Source organism: Phycodurus eques, chromosome 8 (assembly GCF_024500275.1).
Source record: "Phycodurus eques isolate BA_2022a chromosome 8, UOR_Pequ_1.1, whole genome shotgun sequence".
Lineage (NCBI taxonomy): Eukaryota > Metazoa > Chordata > Actinopteri > Syngnathiformes > Syngnathidae > Phycodurus > Phycodurus eques.
In genome coordinates, this window is record NC_084532.1 from 210,349 (window position 1) to 226,134 (window position 15,786).

At 42.7% G+C, this 15,786-nt stretch overlaps 1 protein-coding gene across 1 annotated transcript in view; it reads right to left on the bottom strand.

The window, feature by feature from the left end:
- Positions 1 to 13,466, bottom strand: part of ghrhrb (growth hormone releasing hormone receptor b) — an 87,878-nt gene extending 74,412 nt beyond the window's left edge. Inside the window, exon 1 of the mRNA XM_061684135.1 lies at positions 13,397 to 13,466. Within this exon, the coding sequence (XP_061540119.1) occupies positions 13,397 to 13,411 (15 nt within the window). The 5' untranslated portion in view covers positions 13,412 to 13,466. The remainder of the gene's footprint in view (positions 1 to 13,396) is intronic.
- Positions 13,467 to 15,786: the final 2,320 nt, after the last annotated feature.

Sequence of the window (15,786 nt, forward strand, 5' to 3'; positions counted from 1 at the left end):
AAAAACTTCCTGTAGCGCCTTATCATTAAAGTTACTCTCCGCAGCGAGAGTCCGAAAAGTGATCGCAAATTCAGCCACACTGCGAGGGCCCTGTCGGAGTGAGCCCCGCGCACTGGGTGGTCAAAAAATCTTTTCCATGGAAAAAGAAGAGTATGACGCACAGACGGCTGACCGTTTCTCCCATTCCACCGTGGCCCACGAGAGCGCTTCTACCCCGGATACAGCCGATGAGGTAGGCAATTTTAGCATTGTCAGTGGAGTACGACTGCGGTTGCTGTTCAAACACAAGTGAACACTGGACCAAAAAGGCGCGACAAGACCCTAGATTGCCGTTGTAAGGGGCTGGTGCGGGTACATACAGTTCACACATTACGTACATGAGGGGGCCAGTGGGAGCGGGGGAATGAGGCAAATCCATTTTGGAGGGATGTGAGAGCTTGTGAGAAGTCACGGTGGGAAGTCACTGTTTAGCGAAGGGGATCCGTCTCCGCTGGGTCCATGACAGGCCAGACTATGCTGTCAGGATTCAGGTTGCCAGTTGGACCCAGATGCAGAGAGGACAGGGAGGTGAGTTTGCGAATAAAGGTTTATTGTAGCTCGGAAACGAACGAAGGAACTCCGAGAACTAAATCCGGGATTGGCAGGGTTCCAACGAGGACGGAGTAGGAGTCGGTGTTGTCGGTGGGCCGCAAGAGATGAGCACTGGTTTGTAGGGAGATGGCAGACTCGTGACAAAGAACACAAATTAGGTAGAGGTAACTCACTAGGTCTTCAGAAGCAAAAAGAGAGGCAAGGTGGCAAGGCTACAAACTCGACGTAGAGCGTTGATAGTCTGGCGACGAGTTGGAGTCCCACAGCGTCTTAAGAGCATTCAGGTGTAATTAAGATGACAAGGTGCAGCTGCTAGACTCCAACACGTCAACCCTGCAAAGCACTCATGACACACACACACACACACACACACACACACGTACGGGGTGGACTCAGGGTGCTGAAACAGCAGCCCTTACATAATCAAACACAGCTGGACTCCAATGAATGTGTCAAACCATTTTAAGGATGATCAGAAGAAATGGACAGCACCTGAGTTAAATATATGAGTGTCACAGCAAAGGGTCTGAATACTTATGGCTGTGTGATAGTTCAGTTATTTTTATTTTTTTTTATAAATTTGCAAAAAAATCAACAATTATTATTATTATTTTTTAAATCTGTCAATATGGGGTGCTGTGTGTACATTAATAAGGGGGGAAATGATTTTAAGAAATGCAATATAAAGAGTGAAAATTTTAAGGGGGTCTGAAAACTCTGTACCCACACACACACACACACACACACACACACGCACACACATATATATATACACACACAATAAATAGGTGTGATTAATTTAGTTTAAATTTAATTGGCAATATTAGCATAGAGTTCATTATAATTCCTTCAGGCAAAAGGTAAAGATCTACTTTGAAATGCTTTATACTTTCCAGCTCTGTTGTTGTCAGTTCAATGGTATTATTGTGAAACATAAATACTGTGTTGGATTTTTTTAACAAGTATGTTTTTGAATGTGGAGAATCTCTAGACAGAGTAAAAAAATTAAAATAAAAAACACTGAATGAGCACCGACAGATGAGCGGCGATCATTGTTGGCAATCACTCTAACTAAATGAAAAGAAATAGGAGTATGAAGAGAAACATGAGCAAAAAAGACTGGTCTGGCAATTACTTCTCCTGTTAATGATCCCTCCTTTAGAAAGGTCGACAGGAATGAGTTGGTGCCTTCCATTAATGACCGCTTTAAGGCAGTGATTTAATTTGAGTTGCTTTCCAATGAACTGTTGCCATTTAAAAACTGAGGTTACAACACACACTTATGAACACCCACAGCCACACACACAGCTACACAGGAGTCATATAATTTATATCTATGGGTATTTTTATGCTTCTACACATCTGCATAATCAGTTTTTTTGTTTTACCATGAACCTGTATAGGAGATATGAAAGACATGTTTCACATTAAGGCTGTGCTGACATAACAGCATTCCCTTTGTCAGTAATGCAGCGACATTTATTTCTCTTTTGTTTTTCTCCTACCTCCTAGCTACCCATTATTTATGCCAATGGAGAGTAAATGTTTACGCATTTCAGAGTACATTTTTCACAGAAATGGGTTTGTGTATAATGTCATCTAATAATGCCAAAGCTAGAGAAAGACAGAATAACACATAATAGAGAGTGAGGAAAACAAAAATGAAAGCTATGTCATCTTTCATCTTAAATCATGGAAAAGTTTATTTAGTTCCATAATTCCATTCAAAAAGTTAAACTTTCATAGATAATAGATTCATTTCTGTGTCCAAGCATATATCAATGCAAAGATTCAAGAATATAGCAGAGATCCAGAAAGAGTGGAATGAGACGGGAGTCACAGGTTCAAAAACCACCACATTCATTCTAAAACTATCGGGTTTCTTGGGTCAAGCCTCTCCTGAGCCTGAGCCAACATAGGAAGCGTCTCAACTGGGCCAAGGATTAGAAGGACTGGACTGTTGGCCAGTGGTCCAAGGTCCTCTTTTCCAAGGAAAGGAAAGTGTGCCTTTCATTTGGGAATCATGGTCCAAGGGTTTGGAGGAACACTGGTGAAGAACAGAACCCAAGCTTGAGGTCCAGTGTGAAATATCCACAGTCAGTCATGATTTGGGGTGCAATGTCCAGAGCAGGTGTTGGTAAACTCTCCTTTCTTCAGAATCAGAATCATCTTTATTTGCCAAGTATGTCCAAAACACACAAGGAATTTGTCTCCGGTAGTTGGAGCCGCTCTAGTACAACAAACAGTCAATTTACAGAACACTTTGGGGACATAAAGACATTGACAAAAAACAATTGTGCAAAAAGATGCAGAGTCCTCTAGCACTTAGAGCAGTTCGAACGACTAATATTGCAATGACCATTGTGCAAAGGGCGCTGAGACTTCAAGGAGTGTATGCGGTTTAAAGTGACGAGTAGTGCGATCATCTGGGACAATGTTGGTTGTGCAAATGTTACAGATACTCCTCAATCAGTGTGCAAATGGAGCAGATGCTACTCTGGCATGAGTGGCCAGTATATGCAAATAGTGCAGCATGGTGAGACAACTACAGTGAGTGCACAAGTAATACATAATTGGCCCCACAGAAATGTGACAACGAACTCAAGTCAAAAAATTGCCAGCTTGTTGTAATGGAATTATAGGTTAGGTGTTTAAGAAGTTGATCGCAAGAGGGAAGAAGCTGTTGGAATGTCTACTAGTTCTAGTTTGCGTTGATCGGTAGCGCCTACCTGAGGGAAGGAGCTGGAAGAGCTGGTGACCGGGGTGCAGACGGTCCGAGAGGATTTTGCACGCCCTTGTCTTAGTTCTGGCAGCGTGCAAGTCCTCAATGGTGGGTAGGGGGGTACCGACAATCCTTTCAGCAGTTTTGATTGTCCGTTGCAGTCGGAGTTTGTCCTTTTTTGTAGCAGCACCAAACCAGACTGTGATGGAAGAACACAGGACCGATTCGATGACCGCTGTGTAGAACTGTCTCAGCAGCTCCGGTGGCAGGCCGTGCTTTCTCAGAAGCCGCAGGAAGTACATCCTCTGCTGGGCCTTTTTGAGGACGGAGTTGATGTTGTTCGCCCACTTCAGGTCCTGAGAGATTGTAATTCCCAGGAACTTGAAGGTCTCGACGGTTGACACAAGGCAGCTGGACAACGTGAGGGGCAGCTGTGGCGAAGGATGCCTCCTGAAGTCCACGATCATCTCTACCGTCTTGAGCGTGTTCAGCTCCAGGTTGTGTCGCCCGCACCACAGCTCCAGCCGCTCCGCTTCCTGTCGATATGCAGACTCGTCACCGTCCTTGATGAGGCCGATGACAGTGGTGTCATCTGCAAACTTCAGGAGCTTGACAGTCGGGTTCGCTGAGGTGCAGTCGTTCGTGTAGAGAGAGAAGAGCAGCGGAGAGAGGACGCAACCTTGGGGCGCCCCAGTGCTGATGCTGCGTGTGGATGAGGTGGCCTCCCCCAGCCTGACCTGCTGTGTCCTGCCCGTCAGAAAGCTGTAAATCCACTGGCAGAGGGCAGGTGAGACGCTGAGCTGGAGAAGCTTGGTTGAAAGGAGTTCAGGGATGATGGTGTTGAACGCTGAGCTGAAGTCCACGAACAGGATGCTCGCGTAGGTCCCTGCACTGTCGAGGTGTTCTAGGATGAAGTGCAGTCCCATGTTGACTGCATCATCCGCAGACCTGTTCGCTTGGTAGGCAAACTGCAGGGGGTCCAGCAGGGGACCTGTGACACTCTTGAGGTGGTCCAGCACGAGACGTTCAAAGGACTTCATGACCACAGATGTCAAAGCGACAGGCCTGTAGTCATTCAGACCAGAGATTGCAGGTTTCTTGGGGACTGGAATGATGGTGGAGCATTTGAAGCAGGATGGAACTTCGCACATTTCCAAAGATCTGTTAAAGATCTGAGTGAAGACTGGAGCGAGCTGGTCCGCGCAGACTTTGAGGCAGGATGGGGACACATGGTCCGGTCCTGTTACTTTGTTAATCTTCTGTTGTTTGAAGATGTCTCACATCCTGTTCATGGATGGTTTACGCAGAAGTCAGAGGTGTGGTTGTGGTCACGGGTGCGGCCGGGTGGGTGTGTGGAGTGAAACTGTCCTTTTCAAATCTGCAATAGAAGGTATTCAAGTCGTTGGCAAGTGTGCTATTGTTCTCAGCTTGGGGGGATCGTCGCTTGTAATTAGTCAGCGATTGGAATGCACGCCAGACTGATTTCGAGTCGTTCGCGCTAAACTGTTTTTCCAACTTTGCTGCATAGATCCTCTTTGCAATGTTAATTTCTTTAGTAAGCTGGTTTCTAGCTCGATTATACAGGGCCCTGTCCCCGCTCTGATATGCATCTTCCTTAGCTTGGCGAAGCTGCTTAAGTTTAGCAGTGAACCACGGCTTGTTGTTGTTGAATGTCCGAAATGATTTTGTTGGTACACAAACCTCTTCACAGAAACTGATATAGGATGTGACAGTGTCCGTATATTCATCGAGGCTGCCAGCTGAATTTTCAAAGACACTCCAGTCTGTGCAGTCTAAACAGCTTTGAAGTTCCATCTTTGCTTCATTGGTCCACTTTTTGACTGTTTTCACTGTAGGCTTCGCACATTTAAGTTCTTGCTTGTACGTCGGTATTAAGTGAATTAAGCAGTGATCAGACGAGCCCAGGGCTGCACGAGGTATAGCACGGTATGCGTTTTTTACCCTAGTGTAGCAGTGGTCTAAAGTATTATTTTCCCTGGTAGGACAGTCGATGTGCTGCTTGTATTTAGGGAGTTCGTGGTTGAGTTTAGCTTTGTTAAAGTCCCCGAGAATAATGAGGGGTGAGTCAGGGTGTTTTTTTTCAATTTCGTTGACCTGTTCGGCGAGCGTTAGCAATGCGGCGCTCGTGTTAGCTTGCGGTGTAATATAGACTCCAGCCAGTATAAACGATGCAAACTCACGTGGCGAGTAAAATGGTTTACAGTTCAGAAACAGCGACTCCAAATGCGGGCTGCAGTGTGTGCTGAGCACCGTGACGTCCGTACACCATTTTTCGTTTATATGGAGGCATATCCCGCCGCCCTTCGTTTTTCCCGATGATTCCATGTCGCGGTCCGCTCGATGAATGTTGAAGCCGGGAAGCGTGACGGCGCCATCGGGTACAGCGTCGCAAAGCCAGGTCTCCGTGAAGCACATGGCCGCGGAACGTCCAAAGTCTTTACTGGTCTTTAACAGAAGATGAAGCTCGTCCATTTTGTTGGGTAAGGAGCGTACATTCGCGAGGTGGATCGACGGGAACGCCAATCTGTGTCCTCTCTTGCGGAGTTTCACCTGAATGCCGGCTCGTTTTCCTCTGTGGCACCGCTTCCGCATCCATGCGCCGAAAACCGCGGAAGCCGCTCCGGTGAGTAACTCGGGGGAAAAAACTGAGCGGATTTTCGAAAGTTGGTGACAGAAAGTCCGGAGTAGCCTCCTTGATGGTTAGCAGGTCTCCCCTTGTGTAAGTGAGTCGTGTAAGGTCTCCAAAGACGGACGAAAAACACAAAAACAAAGACAATGTTTTTGTTTTTGTGTTTTTCGTTCGTCTTTGGAGACATTACATGACTCACTTACACAAGGGGAGACTTGCCCATCAAGGAGGCTACTCCGGACTTTCTTTCACCAACTTTTGCAAATCCGCTAAGTTTTTTCCTTGAGTTACTCACCGGAGCAGCGACTGCGGTTTTTGCCGCATGGAGGCGGAGGCGGCGCCGCCACAGAGGGAAGTGAGCCGGCATCCAGGTGAAACTCCGCAAGAGAGGATACAGACTGGCGTTTCCGTCCATCCACCTCGCGAATCTACGCTCCCTACCTAACAAAATGGATGAGCTTCATCTTCTGATAAAGACCAGTAAAGACTTAGGACGTTCCGCCACCATGTGCTTTACGGAGACTTGGCTTTGTGATGCTGTACCCGATGGCGCCGGCATGCTTCCTGGCTTCCATCTTCACAGGGCAGACCGTGACATGGAATCATCGGGGAGAATAAAAGGCGGCGGCATATGCTTCTATATCAACGAAAACTGGTGTACGGATGTCACGGAGCTCAGCACACACTGCAGCTCGCATTTGGAGTCGCTGTTTTTGAACTGTAAGCCATTCTACTCGCCGCGTGAGTTTGCATCATTCATTCTCGCAGGTGTATACATTCCGCCTCAAGCTAACACGAACGCCGTACTGCTAATGTTCGCCGAACAAGTCAACGTAATTGAAAAAAAAAAACACCCGGACTCACGCCTCATTATTCTCGGTGACTTTAACAAAGCTAAACTCAACCACGAACTTCCTAAATACAAGCAGCACATTGACTGTCCCACCAGGGAAAATAACATTTTGGACCACTGGCGGAGGAGTCTCCAGTTGTACCTTAACAATCAGAGGAACAAGAAATAAGACGGCAGGAGGCACAGAGTCACCAGCATCACCCAAACAATCGGAGGAACAAATGAGGAATGAGATGAGGCAGCATTTGGAATATCCCACACCCCTCCCCGCCCCATTGAAGCAAAGCCCAATGCAATACTCATTATCGTCTAGCCTAAATGCTCTATTAAATGTGACAGACAGGATGAAAGCCTTTGTCAATGTTGAAATCCAACACGCACCACGCCAATATCTTTCTCTCATCCCCCCTCGCCTGAAAACAACGTCCATGTCATGAACGGAACAGAGGATAGGACCCAAAAATGCACGACTCCAAAACAAATGGACAGTTTCCAAAAAGAGAGGTTTAATAGACGGGCACAGGTCGGTACACAGGCAGGCAATCCAAGAAAGGCAACAGTATCCAAAAACATGAGGTGAAGAGGCAAGGTCGATAATCGGAACAGGTTCAAATCTTACTGTGAGTCTGTGACGTGGAAACAAGGAATGCTGGAACGCGACGACAAGGTACAACGAACTGGCAACGAGAGGGAATGAGACACGAGGTTAAATACAATAGGTAATTAGGGTGAACGAGGCACAGGTGGTGAAGATGCTCACATGAGCAGGTGTGTGTGAAACAGGGGGGGAAGACAAAACCCGGAACACACACCCATGACAGTCCACTAAGATGCAAACGACCCCTTCTCCACCCATGAAGAATCTTATCCTACAATTCCATTACAGCATGCTGGCAATTTTTTGACTTGAGTTCGTTGTCACATTTCTGTGGGGCCAATTATATATTACTCGTGCACTCACTGTAGTAGTCTCACCACGCTGCACTATTTGCATATCTGTTGTTGACCAATACTGGCCACTAATGCCAGAGTAGCACCTGCTCCATTTGCACACTGATTGAGAAGTATCTGCAACATTTTCACAATCAACATTGTCCCAGATTATCGCACTACTCGTCACTTTAAACTGCATACGTGCAAGAAGACTCTGCATCTTTTGCACAATTGTCAAAAAAAAATAAGCAACCCTTTACTGCTCAGTGACTGTATTTTTTATTTTTTTTGGCAATGTCTTTATGTCTCGAAAGTGTTCTCTGTCAATTGACTGTCTGTTGTCGTACTAGAGCGGCTCCAACTACCGGAGACAAATTCCTTGTGTGTTTTTTTTTGGACATAATTAGCAAATAAAGATGATTCTGATTTCGATCTCCAAATCTGACTGGTATGTGGAGGGTCATGAGTGCAAATCAGATAGAAACAACATTCTTCTCCAGAATAAGTCAGACCCCTATGCTAGATCAGGCATTTTTCATCCCTGTAATTACAAGGGACAGAAAGTTTGTCAAAGAAATATTGCACAAAGAGAGTAGAACTACAAGCTTGGTGAGGATGAAATGTGAACCTATCAAACCATTGTCTCCAGTTTTCTCTGCGAGACTATCTCTAGTCAATATCAGGTCACTGGGTAATCAATCAATGTTGATTAATGACATCATTACAACCTATGATCTAGACTTTTTGTTACTAATTGGAACATGGTTCTCAGAAAGTAGCTGTAATACCATTTTAAATGAGGCAACACCAGCAAATTTTAATTGCATGAACACGTGCCAAATAGGAAAAAAAGGCAGTGGTGTTACTGCTATTTTAAGTCATTATTTCAGTGTAACAAAATTATACTGGGTGATTTTAGCTATTTTGAATATCTCTGTTTTATAGTAAAAGGTGATCCAAAGGTTATTGTTTTAATAATTTATCAACCTCCAAGATACAATGGAAAATGTATGGAGGATTTTTCAAAAATGTTTTTTGTCAAAAAAACTATTTTGTCAAAATGGGAGACTTTCACATTTATGTTGACAATAACATGGAAAACCTTTCAAAAGAACTGCTATACTGGAGATATTTGACCTCTCTCAACATATAAACAGTCCAACCCACTGAAGGTCACATCTTAGACCTGGTCATCTCTAAGGATGTTGAAATTCTATCAGTTGACATTTAGGATATGGCTATTGATGACCATTTTTGTGTGTTCTTTGAATTACAGATTCTCCCATATATTCAGAGTGTCTATTAAGAAAATGTACATTAATGAGAGTACCACAACTAAGTTTATGGAGACCTTAGCTATGTCACAAACTGTGAATGCTGAGACAGTTGATGAACTTTTGAATAACTTCACCAGGAACATCTCAAATGTCATGAATGCTGTCGCACCTATTAAAACTAAGAAAATCTTGAGGTGACCTAGAACACCGTGGAGGAGCACAATGATGGTAAAGACCTCGAAATCAAAGTCTAGGAAAGCAGATTGTAAGTGGAGAAAAACAAAACTCAAAATTAACTATGACCTCTATAGACAAAGTCTGTGTAATTTTAACCAAGAGTTGGTCAGGGCCAGACAGCAACACTTTTCTGAAATCATCAGTAAGAACCTCAACAATGAACCTCTATTTGCTGTGGTTGACAAGCTCACAAACCCCCCGAATCAGATAACTCTAGAACGCCTAACAGCAGATAAATGCAATGAATTTGGCTATTGAAAAAAATACAATCCATCAGGTTAAATATCAGCACAAATCAGCAAGATGATAACATGATGCAACATCTTAAGCCACCCAGGAACAACTCTATTACCATGTCAGAATTTGATAGTTGCCCAAAAAACTGTCGAGCAAACGGTTCAGCACCTGAAACCATCAATGAGCTGTTTCGACTCAATTCCATCTCATTTTTTCAAAACCATTGCAGAGTCGGTGCGAGTTGATTTGCAGCAAATAATCAATTGCTCACTTTTGTCAGGGCTGTTTCCTAAAGCTGTAGTAGCTGCCATTAAGCATCATCGAAAAAACAGAACACTGGATGCTTCCATGGTAGCAAGCTATAGACCCATCTCAAATCTTCCTTTCATAGCCAAGATTGTCAAAGTTATTTTTAATCAACTCAGCTATTTCTTGAACTTCAATGTACTTTTTGACAAATCAAGTTTCGGAAATTCATCATAGTACAGAATCAGCTTTTATCAAAGTGCTAAATGATATAAAGTTGAATATTGACTCGGGAAAGGTGTCAATTGTGGTCTTGTTGGATCTCAGTGCGGTTTTTGATACGGTAGATCATAATACAGTATATTACTGAACAGGTTGGAAACATGGGTAGGACTAAATGGAACGGTCCTTAAATGGCTCAGATCCTACTGGAGGAAAGGAGTTATTTCGTAACAACTGGAAGTATCTCATTGAATGGTAATGACCTATGGAGTCCCTCAAGGGTCAGTTCTTGGACCCTTCCTGTTCAGTCTGTATTTGCTACCCTTGGGTCGAGTTCTTCAGAACCTTGATGTTGACTATCATAGCTATACAGATGACACACAGTCATCGGGCTCATCAAAGACGGTGACGAGTCTGCGTATCGACAGGAGGTGGAGCGACTGGAGCTTTGCAGTCCACTTCAGCAAGAGTTTAAGATTGCAGCTTGATGAAGCCACATCACCTGCAGAAAGCAGCGGCAATACTGACATCACCACACCGAAGCTCCTCAATGCCTTAGCTGTGGGTAGACATTCTTTCTATAGAGGTTATGAACAAAATTAGTGACAAAGGGCAGCCTTCCAAGACTCCAATCGTAATTAATAACCACTACCACCAACCAACAACCGAGGCACGGAATATGACTCACTTGGACTCAATGCCCCCCGTCCTCTGCTGGGACATGGTCAAATTTTTGCTGGAGGAGGTGTGAGTTCAAGCTTCTTCTGACAGGGTAATCTGTCAGACTATTATGCCCCGGGTGAGGGTCAGGCAAACGCAAAATAAAATGACAACACCGATACGTGATTAAACATGTTTTATTACCACTCACACTTAGGTAAAGTAAGTAATGTAACAATTCAAACAAGGGACATGAAGGGTGAAGGGTCTTTCACAGAACTTGCTTTCTAAACACCATGTGAAACAAAAAAAAAAAAATCCAAAATATATTCACCAAACCGAACTCCCTAAACCAGGGGTCACCAACCTTTTGGAAACTGATAGCTACAGTACTTCATGAGTACTGAAAAATGTGAAGCGCTACCAGGTACACATTTATTTTTCAAATTATTTGTGGATCATCTCCTCATCATTGTTGCGCCCGCTAGCTTGTCGCTACGAACTCTATGATTTGGTCATGTGCTACAATATTGACCTTTGAACGATATTATTTTTTGTGTAACTATTGCCATTATATATCTTACACCAATGCAAATATGATATTAAAAAGAGCAATACAAAGAAATTATTGGATGTACCTCACTGCTGAGCTATTTTTAGACCAGGTCCCTTGGGGGTACCAGGTGCCCGTGGGCACCATCTTGGTGACACCTACCCTAAGCTAACAAAAAACATGAGAAAACTATTCAGAGATACTGTATAAACAAACAACCATTCCCACTCACATTCATACCTATGGACAATTTAGAGTCTTTAATTTGTTCCATTTAAAATCAGCTTTTTCATAAGAATATATAGATAATCTAAAAGAAGTATATTAACATACAGCAATATCAGCAACGTCTTGGCAGAGGTTGGTATCACAAGTTAATAACTTATTTATTGAACACGCAATGTAAAATCCATCCATTCATTTTCTTGCCGCTTATCCTCACTCGGGTCACAGGCTGCTGGGGCCTATCCCAGCTATCTTCGGGCGGGAGGCGGGGTACACCCTGAACTGATCACCAGTCAATCGTAGGATCATAACACCATTAACACATATTTGTCTTCCTTCGATACGAATATTACGCCTAACTCCGTATCGGTATTTAAATATGGCTCTGTGACAAGAAAGTGTATTGTAAATTGGAATGTGGTATATAGCATATGTTATCTTATGTATAGATAGATATGAATATTCCTAAATAGTGTTGCTACAGTATATTAATAATGTAACAGAGACAAAAGGGATAAACAGCTAAATTCATACTTAATCCTACTCCTTTTCAAACATAAGTCATCAGGTTTGTGTACGCAGAGCTGCCAAATGTTAAGAACATCCATATTTGTTATGGAAATCACTGAACGCTGACTTGTTATGGCCGAAACACTGATTGTTCCGGATATTGGGGGGTGGACAAAAAACTGCATCTGACAATACCGGCGCGTCCACATTGAACAGCTGCTTGGTGCACGCTATTTTATTACAGCCGCGGAGGCGAAGGTTCTCTTTGTGTCCCATGTCAACGCATTGTAAGTTACTGATCATCGCCTCCATGGCAGCGAATACGCGACATTTCTTAGCATGCTTCTTGCAAAAGTGTCACGAAGAGAGATGCAGAATTAGCAAAGGTGAATTAATCCATGGCGCCCACGGTTGACGACTGGTTAGAGCGTCTGCCTCACAGTTCAGAGGAGCGGGGTTCAATCCCTGCCCCCTCCTGTGTGGCATTTGAATGTTCTCCCCGTGCCTGCGTGGGTTTTCTCCGAGCACTCCGGTTTCCTCCCACATCCCAAAAACATGCATGGTAGGTTGATTGAGAACTCCAAATTGCCCGTAATTGTGAATGTGAGTGCGAATGGTTGTTTGTTTGTATGTGCCCTGCGATTGGCTGGCAACCAGTTCAGGGTGTACCCCGCCTCCTGCCCGATGATAGCTGGGATAGGCTCCAGCGCTCCCGCGACCCTTGTGAGGAGAAGCGGCTCAGGAAATGGATGGATGTATCAAGTTGTACAAGTTATAACTCACAATAATGGGGGTGAAGGAGGGGGAATGACCGTAAGATATCAAAACAAATGTCTTTATTTTAAATATTGACGAATGAAGGGAAAGTGGGCTGCAGCAAAAAGGGCACTTTTTTCACCGAGTCCAAAAGGGCAGTTGCTTGAGCACCACTTGGGGTCTATGTGTGCATGAACCTGCATATACTGTATGTTACTTTACATATTTTTTGACAATAAGGGATGTTATTTCAAAACAAACTCCAAAGATGTGTTCCAATGTAGTCCACTTGGTCAGTGTTTCACCCTGCACATAATTTTCACAACAAAGTACTGAATATATTAGTTGTAGAACATTATTAAGAAAACCCAGTCTGCTATTAAATCCTTAAGTGTTCAGATCATCACTTCAATTATCACTTCAATTTCCATGAATCAATGTACGAACACAATATCTGGATCCCATGTCCCCGCTGCTCCCTGGGATGGCTTTATTCAGGAGAACAATTTTTCTGTACATTTTATTTGTAGTATAGCCACGAGTAAATTTGCCTTTAACTAAATTATCACTTGGCTTACACTGTCAGATACTGATCGTTCTATAACCATTAGGGTCCTTAAGAAAAAGGAAAAAGGCTATTGCAATGACTCAGAGAACGATCACGCATTAACATTGGTAAGACAAACATATTTTCAACTTGCCAGAGCTCGAGTCGGGGACTCACCGTCTCCCACACCATCTGCAGCAGACTCAGGGAAAGCAACGTAGTCACCCGTTTCCACCAAAAGCCTCCAGAGACGAACATGCTGCGCTGCGCTCTCTGAGCTGTATCTTTGCAGTTATTTACAAGCAAAAAAAAAAAAAGGAAAAAATCAACTCCCTTTCCCGTTCTCTTTTCAGAATTGAAACGCATCAACATCGAGAAAAAGGTCAAGTAAAGGTAGTTTATTTCAGTTGCTTTTCAGTCCGGGTTCTACGCAGGAGAATGTCCGCGTGACGCGCGGAGAGGAGTCGGACTCAACTGAGGCAGAAAGGCTTCATGCGCTCGCTGTGGGAAGGAGCAGAGCTGGAGGGGAGCGAGAGAAAAAAGAAACACGCGCTCGTCGAATGGAGGCTCCTCCAGGGCATCTTTGTTTCGCGATGGAGTTTGTACGTAAGTCGGAAACAACGTGAATGAATCCCGCAGTAGAGTCACTCTTACAATAAAGACCTATCTGTATGTATATATATATATATATATATATATATATATAAAACATTATAGGTCAGAAATATACAATCAAATGGGAAAAACGGCGGTAACTCAACCTGTAATTTTATCGAGTGAAACGAGGACTCCCATTACATTATTGGGCTGTAATCTTACTTTACGGCAGTGTTACATGGAGATCTATTTCATCCATCCAGCCATTTTCCGTACCGCGCGTATCCTAAAATATCTTTTTTTTTTTTTTTTTTTTTTTAAATTAGTCGATGGTTGGGAAAAATATGTGCTCTTGAGAAGACGACATTTTATAATGCTTTCAATTTTGTGAAAGCAGTTGGGGCTACTCCACTTTCCAAACTTCTCTGAGTGTTTTTGAATTTAATCTAATACAATCATGCTTTTCGTCATCATGTTTCGTGTGCAAGGTCAGTCTTTTTGAATTTAAGAGATAAGGAAATTCTACAGACATTTTGTGGATGAGATTTAGGCAACGAGCAACAGGAAGACAAAAGAATTGTGTGAAAACGTACCTTCAATATAATTATGTTAAAATGATGATGACTATTAACTCTTAACCCCAAAGATGCTTTCTAAAGATACTGCAACTAAACACATTGTGCAAGACTGACATTAAGATTTAAGACACAATTTAAGACACAAACAGAAGAGCGCTTCTGTGAGCCACCTGTGTTGAATAAAAAGAGAGGGAAATTGGAGAAAGAGAGGTCAAGTTGATGCTACTTTTGTTTTTCCCCCATTCGTTTTTGCAACAGCAAGTCGCGTGAGTTGTTTGGCAGGAACGATACAGTAATGAAACGAAGAAAATGTTCTCTTTTATATTTCAAATTGTGTGACGCTATAAATTAAAGGCAATGTTTAAAATGATGCTATTTGACTTATTTTGGAAGCGTATGGAAATCGCAGATGGAGAGGGGCGCCATATTTTGCCAAGGGCGCCACATTGGCTTCCATGTTGCTGGAATAAGTAACCATGTGTAATATTGACTAATTTAGACATTTTAGACATTTTCAGCTGGTCTCACCTTGGGACCCTGGCATTAAATGGCACCCCAGCGATATAGTAACCAAACCAGGCAAATGTGCATTTTAGTGCTTTCTTTTTTTTTTTTTTTTTTTTTTTTTTTGGATGTGGTTTGAAGACAAGACTAGTAAAAAGCAAGACAAATCCACCATGCGTTTTTTTTTTTTTTTTTTTTTTTTTGGCGTACAACATACAGTACATGATTAAAGAACTTAGTCATAAATTAAAACGAAGCTTGGTTCACACAATTTAGTTTATTCCAAGACTCTGTCCATGAAGAAGATGACAGTGATATACAAATATAATAGTGGTGAGAATCTGTTAAAAATGATCCATTCCTCTAGAGGATTATGAAATCTGTAATCACATTTTGATCAACCATAACCTCTGTAAATCAGTCTGAAAAGGATGGGGTACTTTATTAGGGATTTATTTGATAAAGCTGCACTTTAGTTATAAAAACAAAAAAAACAAAAAAAGAGCAAGGCAGTATGTATTTGTGGCATGCAGTTTATAGAATTCCCATGGCAGTTCGTGGTTGCGGTCCAATCAGGACACCAACTGTTTGCAGCTGGAAGTCAAAAGACATCTTACAGGGACAGGTCAAGTGTGACACATTAAGTGAAAATAAATACAGAATGGTCAGACCAAACACAGTACTAGATTTTTTTAATTTATATTCATTTTTTTCATTTATAAAAATATATAAATTTTTTTAATTTATAAAAATTTCATTTTTTAAATTTGTATTGAGAACTAAATAGTATGCCTTATCTGAAAAAAATAATGTGTCATTGAAAAAAAAAAATTACACAATACATACTGTATTTTACTGGGCGGCACGGTGGACAACTGGTTAGCACAT